General features: G+C 48.3%; 1 protein-coding gene across 3 annotated transcripts in view; it reads right to left on the bottom strand.

The window, feature by feature from the left end:
• The window catches only part of SMG6 (SMG6 nonsense mediated mRNA decay factor), a 241,390-nt gene that overhangs the window by 104,528 nt on the left and 128,414 nt on the right, over positions 1-8,448 (bottom strand). For all 3 annotated transcript variants that reach the window (XM_017541629.2, XM_017541631.2, XM_017541630.2), the window contains exon 13: positions 328-529. In XM_017541629.2, the coding sequence (XP_017397118.1) occupies positions 328-529 (202 nt within the window). The remainder of the gene's footprint in view (positions 1-327; positions 530-8,448) is intronic.

Raw genomic sequence — 8,448 nt, 5'->3', positions numbered from 1 at the left:
GTGCTTTAAGCATGATGCAAACCATTTGGAGCTGAGTGAGAGCACTGCCAACACAAGCTGCACTATTTAAACAAGTGAGGAAATGATCGTATATACAACATGCCAGCGAGCACACACACACACACCAAAGGAAGTCGAGAGGGTTTTTTTTTTTTTTTTCAGGACACAGAGCTGGATGTCAGCGGCTAAAAGGTCGATATTTTCCCTTAACACCCTTCTCAATGACTTAATCATGTTCCATTTGCACAGAAAACTTCCCAAGAATAAAAAAGTCTGGAGAATTAAGAGGAGGGGCGAATGGGGAGGGATGTTTGGCCTGGCGCTGACCTTGTCCGAGGTTTTCTCCACGTAGCAGGGGTCCTGAGGGGCAGCCAGCAAGGGGACAAAGCCCGAGAGAAGCCGATCCTCTTCCAGGATAAGAAGGGTGAGGTCATCATCCGGGTCCTTGTACAGTGGCACCTCAGACTGATTCACTGCAGTCAGTATGTTACAGAAATCAGCCAGCGTCGACCACACATCCACAGCAACACTGTGAGAAATAAGGTAAGAAAAGAACAGCTCTAAAGAGGGACCAGTCAAAAAAAGTATTCTCAGTACTTGTGAGCAGGGAGGTACTTGCAGCAAATGTTGTCTAGGCTGGCATCTGCCAGGAAATCAGAGCCCAAATGCTAGGAAACAAAACTGTGCCCAAGGCACCAATCTGAGGTATGCGTATGTGGAGCTACGCAAAGTTGAAATTGGTTTGGGGGAGTTTTTAATCCTCACCAGAGAGGAAAAAGAATTTAGACAATCAGCTGACTAATACGGGGTCCTGTCATCTTTCCAGACAGTGTGCCTGAGATGCTTACTCAAACATTCTAGACACCCAGTGCCCGAGGCTGCTCCCAGAATCCCCCACTGCTGTCCAGTCCAGTATATGCCATACAGACAGCAACTGAGCATCAGCCTCTCCTCCTCCAGCCACAGCCATGGAGGGTCTCATCATAATACAGGAAGAGTCACGCAGATTTTCCTCCTACAATGCTTTAGAACTCTCTTCCCTATACATAAACAGGCAATCAATCAATCAGTCAACCTCATTTCTGGGCCATCAACATCCTCACAGGAAGGTAAAGCCTCCTACACATTTCATCAGCACTGTCTTAGCCATTCCATGCCTCTCCTTTCTCTCATTTGTGGAAGGTTAGATACAGGGACACAGGGTGACCAACCATTCTGGTTTGTGTGGGACTGTCCTAGTTTTAGCAGTGAAAGTCCCACATCCCCAGAAACCTCCCCCACTCCTGGGCAAACTGGTATGGCTGGCTGTTCTAATTGCTATCACCAGGTCCTGATCCAACCTGAGAAGAAACCTTGAAACTACAAAGTTTGGCTCTCCCTAACTGAAATTTCAGCGTAGAATTATTTCAAAAAAGAAAGAAAAAAAAAAAAAGGTTCATTTCTCTGTCACCATCACTTGTCAAAAATCGACTGTGGGTCAGATTCCTACTTTGGTGGGTGCTGAGGATCCATAAGCTTTTTTCTTTTCTTTCTTTTCTTTTCTTTTTTTCTTGCCTGCCCAGGGATACTACAAATTGTGGTTAAGATATAGGACCTGCCAAGTCTACAGACTTGGCTTTCTTCTCCAGAGAGACACTTAACCAGGGAGTCTGGAACAGATAGCATCCTATGGATGCTAAGTTTTACTCTGAAAGAAGAGATGTACAGGAGAATGACAAAGAAAAGCTTCACAATTAGATTCGAGAGGTAGAGTGGCAAGAGGCAGTACATAAAGAGAACTATAAGAATCATCCTGGGCTGGGTGTGGTGGCTTACGCCTACAATCCCAGTACTTTGGGAACATGAGAAGAGAGGATCACTTGAGGCCAGGAGTTCAGGACCAACCTGGGCAACACAATGAGACCCTCTCGATAAAAACAACAAAGAAGAATCATCTGGAGTCTCCCCAGTGGAGTTACTGCCTATGAGTCCTACTAGGGAGGGGCCTCAGATCTAAACAATTTGTTTCTCCTGGAGACTAAGAATCTTTGGGAGATGGCAGAAAAGAAAGCATTCAAGGGATATGCCACTGAAGGTGACAGTGCGGGAGAAAGTGGAACAGAGGTATGGGAACTCCCTGACTGGCTCCAGGTGGAAGGAGGCTGCGCTGGTTTATTTACTGTAATCACTGCACTAGGAAAAGGCAATGAAATGAAACATCTTGTTTTCAAGAGTGTCCTGGGAACCAGGCGGAACACAGCCCCATTAATCACACAACAGCACATAATCAACACACGTGTACTGCAGAAGTAACTCGCTTCACAGGCTTTACCCAGGAAAAAGAACATGTTTGGGAAGAATCACCGGAGGGACGAGTTTTCTAAAGCCTCTCTCAGCGCAGACACCGACAACCAGACTCATTCACAAAGCTCCATCTTTTGGCTCAGCCGGGTTTGGCTGTCAGAAATGTTTAAATATGGAAAAAAATAAACAGTTGCAACACGTTTTTGTGCAGAGATCTGCCTGAGCTCCTTTGTGATGTAATGGGAAACGCAGCATTCAGGCTACCAGCTGTAGAATAAACAGAACTTCGAGGGTTAAAAGGAACTGAACTTTCCACGACCCCATCTGCAGAGGAGAAAATAATAAGAGGAATGATGCACTGCCCCACAGCCCTGATAGTTTATCCTCCGGTCCGGCTGCAGAGACAAGCACCGGATGTGATAGGGCTGCTCAGGGCCGCCTCAGAGGTTAGTACTGCCCATGGGAGACGCACAGGGAGGCTCTTCCAGTTCCCCGCTTCCTCCCCCAGTGCCCTGCTGGCCACTTGAGCCCACTGCCTGTGTCTGATCCCACAGCACTGGTGAGCTTTGGCCAACAGGCAGTGCTCGGCTGCAGAGCAGCAATTTGGAAAATAAACAGGAAAGACGACAGTGAGAAGGAAGAAGGTGAAAAGTCTCCCAGCTGAATTCTTGGCTTGGGGGCCCTGGCTGGTGCTGTGCAGGTCAAGGCTGCTGTGGGACATAGTTGGGGGCTGGGGGGTGGTGTGGGCAGCAGCATCCCCAGCCAGAGAGAGGCGGCCGAAAATTACCCACGGCTGCCACAGTGGGAGGCCCCACATCCCTCTCTCATCCTCCCACCCCTACCATCTTGGATCCAAGATGAAGAAATATGTAGTACCATGTGGTTCTCATTACCATGCTCTCCTGTCCCATAAGGCTCAGATAAACCAAAACTGACTCCTCCCAGAGACTGCTGGCCACCACTAGGGACCCCTGCCCACATATGCCTTTTTGCCCATTACCACCCACCTTGTACCAAAACCTTAAGACTCACTGCAAAAATAAGGTGGATGAGAATCCCTACCTCAACGCTGATTTGTAAGACAGCAGCTGATGCCAAAAGACATAGGGAGTGCCCTGAGTTCCCAACTCAGAAATATAAATAAAAGTGGTCCAAGAGCCAAGCCAGGCTGTGCAGAACCAAGGAAACATACAATATGCTTCAATGAGAGGTCATTTCTGCTCTGGTGAATTCAGACTGGTCTTGTACTCTGACGCTGAGTAGCTGCCTTCTTCTGGTATCTCAGTGGGACTACCCAAACTCAGTTCACATTTTCCATCCTCAGTTATCTCCTTTCACTGAACACCATGGACAGGAACACAACTACTCAGAGACCCGCGGGCTACACAGTGACTCTCTACAGGAGTGAGGAAGTGTCAGGAAACTAAAAGGAAAAGCTGCTTTGAAAAACTAGGTGAGATGTCTAAACTCAAAAGTTAAGACATTTGCAAAAGGATGAGGTAATTCCTGAAACCTGGGCAACATCACCTCAGCCTACCCAGTCAGGCCTCTGGGCTGGAGGTCAGTTCTGTGGGTGAACATAGGATTTCCTGTCTGTAGAAGGGGAAAAGCTTAGCTTCTTCCTGCTTTAGTTCCTCATCTCATCTAGGAGCACCTTTTAACCTTCACCCAACAGCAGCCCTTAGACCCTATGGATTCAAGGTTGGCCTGGGCCAAGGAGCCAAAGGTCAAATTTGGGTGGCGAGGAGGATCTATAAACAGGTGCCAATCTTTCGGAAATGCTTGGGAAATAACTTCCCCAAAGGTTTTCCAAATAATCTGAAATGACTTCTGATTCGAAACGGACCCTCTAGAGTGCTCTGGGCTCAGGCAGGTCCTTCCGGTTTGTTCTGGTTCAATGTAGATTTTAGGGAAACTCCCAGAGCCCACGATATCTCACTAAAGTTAGAGTGGACTCTTCAAGCAGACACAAAGCAGCCACAGACTACAAAACTGCGTCCAATGAGCCTGTTTATGGCTCCCAGAATGATGGCAAGGGAGTCTCTCAGCAGCTGTGGTGTGATTAGTGAGCAGGGATCAGCAGTTGCAAGGTGACCCACTGGCCCAACCCCACAGAACACACCACACACCAGGAAAGCAGACCCCTGGCTGGAGTTTGAAAGCCAGATCCTAGTTTGGGACAAACCAACAGTGACTAGTTAGAAGTATGCACTCAGAACCAAGGCTCACTTGCTTCCCTACAGACATGCATTCACTTACTCCACTAGGAAAGGAAAAAAATAAGAGTTAATTTACTTTTTATTGCCTCAGAATTCCAAAGTTTAATGTATCTGTCAGTTTGAGTGCAGTGCAGCTGCTGGCCGATACAATGCAGCCCAGGCCAGCCCAGGTGACTGGGGAAACACATTTCACAGAAACAAACCAACACACACTCCTGGCTGGTTGTTTTGGGGATATTGACTGGGGAGTCAGATTAACCCTTCAGGCTGGGGTTAGTTCTGCAAATAGCTGTGGAAAGGCAGCTGAAGCCCAGGGAACTCAGAAGCCCTGCTCTCAGAGGGGCCATGGGTTTCTGTGTTCCTAAAATGTTGCTTTTCTTGCAGGAGATGTTACCCAACTACAGCATCCTCTGGCAGATTAAGGTATGACAGGTGAGACATGCTATACCGCAATAATCTACCTTCTTGCCCAGAACCCAGAAAGGCAGTCTGCCAGCTTCATGGGGAAGGGGTCAGGTAGGACTTTTTCTGAAAGTTCCACTGGGGCAGGACTGAGAGGAGGAGAGAGTCTGAAAACAGTGGAGCACTAACGCCTGACCAAGACTCAGTCCATCTTTCTGGCAAGTCTAAGGAGGACTAAACACTCACACACTCCTTCATATTTTAGTGGGGGAACAAGCTGACTGGTGATTAATATCAAGTACAATGACCCCATGTTACAAGCCTGCTGGGGCCTGTGGAGGTGGCCATTTCCTGTGTAATACCAGCTTGTTTAAACACTAACATTCAAACTCCACAGCTGCAGAACAAACCCGGAAAGAGCTGAGTGAGAAGAAGCCGTGCATTGTGTTTCCGAGCTATGGAAGATCAGAGAAGCAGTACAGATGGGAAACAAGTTGGGTCTTCTGGTTCCTGGAGTGAGAGGATCTGGAAACACAGCCACGATGGCACAGAAGCTAGGCACAAGGAAGCTGAAAAAGAGGATGACCATGTGGTACAGACACAAAGACAGACAAACGGCTGTAACAAGAGAACCACGCTGAAGACATGCAGTATCCGCTTTTTCAAACTGTTTCCCTGTGGGCCATTACAGCCTAGCCTACAACTCTCCACATAAGGGTCAGAAGCTAACATAAGACCACTGCTACCCTGAAGAACTTCTCACTCCACTGGAGAAAACTGCAGGAAGTGAGCAACTAATAGCAGGAATGGACTTGAATTCAACAAGTATGGTAGAGTTAAAAGAATAATACCTGGGCTTGAAATGGCTCAGCAATCTTGGAAAGCCAAGATGTCGTGCCAACTGTTTGCAGTGAGCTAAGGACTGGATTGTGGTACCCCAGAGCTGACGAGCTCGGCAGGCCCTGAGTTGGGATAGAGAGGGGAGAATTCTAGGCAGCTCCCTGAGATTTCTAGCAGCAATGCGTCATCCAGATGCCACACGATACAAAGAAGACACAAAGGTATCAAACATCACATTCCAGGAGTTAAGACATGAGCAGGAAGGTGCCATCCTCTAAGAATGAGGTTTATCGGGTGACCACTTAAGTGTGTAAGGCTTAGGTGTGAGGATAGTCCCTTCTATCTTTCTAGTTTATACAAACAAGTCAACTTGGGCCTCTGGGAGAGTACTCACCCTAAATCAATTCTGCCCAAAAGGGCAAATCAAATTCTGAAGCTTAGTCATCCTGTCCTCCTGCAAGAACAGAAACCTCTCCATGTTCTAAGCAGTGCAGCTGGAACCCTATGGCCAGCAATAGGTCCCAGCAACCTCATTCCAGGATTTCTCAAGTCTCAGAGCACCTCTACCATACACTGTCTCAACCTCTGCGGGGTCAGTGCCTTATTTGATTTTGGTTCTCCAAAGCTACACTCATATATGTATAGACTCTTGTCATATCACTATGGTGTGTTAAACCCATCAGCACTGCATGTTTGGGAAAGCGCAGCCCCTAGGGGATTTTGACATCTCCACGGCATGAGTGGAGCCCTCGGCGGCCTCCCTGGTGCGGATTCTCACGGTTCCTGCCTCTCCAAACTTTTAGCTGTAACCACTCCAACACGTCTTCTTAGTTTAGCACACACTGGACCCAAATAACCTCGGCTCAGAGCTGGAAAGTACTCTCCCTGGGATCAGCTGCTGTACCCTGCCGGGGTCAGACTGGAGCCTTAGGCCAACACCCCTTCCTCTCACAAGGAGTCCTATGGGAGGCATGGGGAGGGGACAGGGGCTCCTGCCGTGGGAGAGATCACGTGTGCCCCACACTCAGCACTTGGAGGAAGAGGAACCCCCTGGTGCCAGGCTGTAGTGCTAACGCCCCAACCCGGAGCCAGGGAGACTGGGTGGGGAGCCAGGGTAGCAAAGGGGCTTCCCACAGTCACCACCACTTCCTTCAGGGAAGTGCTGATGGACTATTACTCAGTGACCTCCTAAAATGCCCTTTTGCGAAGACGTATTAAGTGTCCTTGAAGGGGTGCCGATGAGACTTGGGATTAGTTCTTATTTCAGAGCTGCCCTGTGAAGGTGAGTGAACTATTTGTTTTTTAACTCGAGAATTTCTATCTCATCTACAGAGTCAACACATGTAAGCTCCCTGAGGAAATTAGCTTACTGCATACGCCCTATGTATCCCTATTTCTCCCTGTGTGACAATACCTCAGAGGGCTCCCTACGAGCTTTCCAGGGTGCTCTATAGACTATGTAAGACAAACCATGGAAAAGCAGTAAGTACAAGAATTTCTAGAGTTTTTTTTTTAAACAGTACTCCAATCCAACAGTGTGATAAATGCATCCGAGCTACAATTAGGAAGATATATAGCATCAGAATGCGAAGGTCTGGGCAGCCTGGTGAAACGCGGGCTCTCCAGAGCCCCAGCTATGTTTCCCATTATGTAACCCTGGTCATGGGCAGACAGCCAGACTCCAAATGAAAAAGAGACTCTGGCTTGGCACTGGTTCTATTTTCCTATCCTCATTCGGGGTCAGCGCAGTGTCATACAGCTGCAGAGAAAGCTCTGGGGATTAGACCTGGGAAAGCCTCCAAGACCAGGACCTGGGTTCAAGTACCAGCTGAAAGCAATAAACCAACTGCCACAGCTGGGCTAGGTTTGGATGTTCTCAAAGTCCCCTGACTCTTTCACTTACTGAGAACTAGAGATCAGGATAAGTGAAGATTTGGCCTCAGCAGAGGCTGAAATGAGGTAGGCTGTCCCACTCCCCTAGCCTTGCCAAAGGTCCTGGGATGCAAGGGGTCACTCTGCTCAGGTTCATGAGGCCTGTCGCTCTGCTCCTCTCCAGCACAACTTTCCTTGTGCTCAACTTGCTGAAGCGAGGTGCAGCTGCCTCTCCCTTCTCACCAGAGGCTTGGTATGGAAGGAAACACAAACTATGCTAGCAGATAGGGCAACGAGATGGCCCCTCCAAACACAGCAGTCTGTTCTAAATAGACCAAAGCACTCTACACTGTCTTTCACAGTGGCCCGGGGCCACTGTCCACGCCCTGCTGTAATCCTCGATACCAACCATCTCCTGGGATTATGAAGCCATTTTGTTACAATCCCTAACAGGTACAAATGGGAAATCACTTCCATGGATGCTGACTCTAGCACACAGATCTAATTGGTGCCACAGTGAAAGAAGGCTCAAATGCCCAGCAATCCTGCCCTTTTCACTCTGCAGTGCCAATGATAATTCTGTCATCCTCATCCTAGGTGTTCCACATGTGTCTGCTATTGTGGATTTGACTGGAAAGAGGAGGAACACGGGCGAAGAGGAGAGAACCAAGGAAACCAATGATGAACTCTGGAATTCCCCTAGGAGAGGGGAAGACGCTGTGCAATGATTCTCTAACTGCATAAGGAAAGACAGGGAGGGAATGAAGGAAGAGAGGTGAAACAAGGGTCCAACACGTCAGAGGGACCATTTGGAAATGGGGTTTCTGGAGGA

This window comes from Cebus imitator, unplaced genomic scaffold (genome assembly GCF_001604975.1).
Source record: "Cebus imitator isolate Cc_AM_T3 unplaced genomic scaffold, Cebus_imitator-1.0 Scaffold136, whole genome shotgun sequence".
NCBI classification, from domain to species: domain Eukaryota; kingdom Metazoa; phylum Chordata; class Mammalia; order Primates; family Cebidae; genus Cebus; species Cebus imitator.
This window is presented reverse-complemented; position numbering and strand designations above follow the sequence as displayed.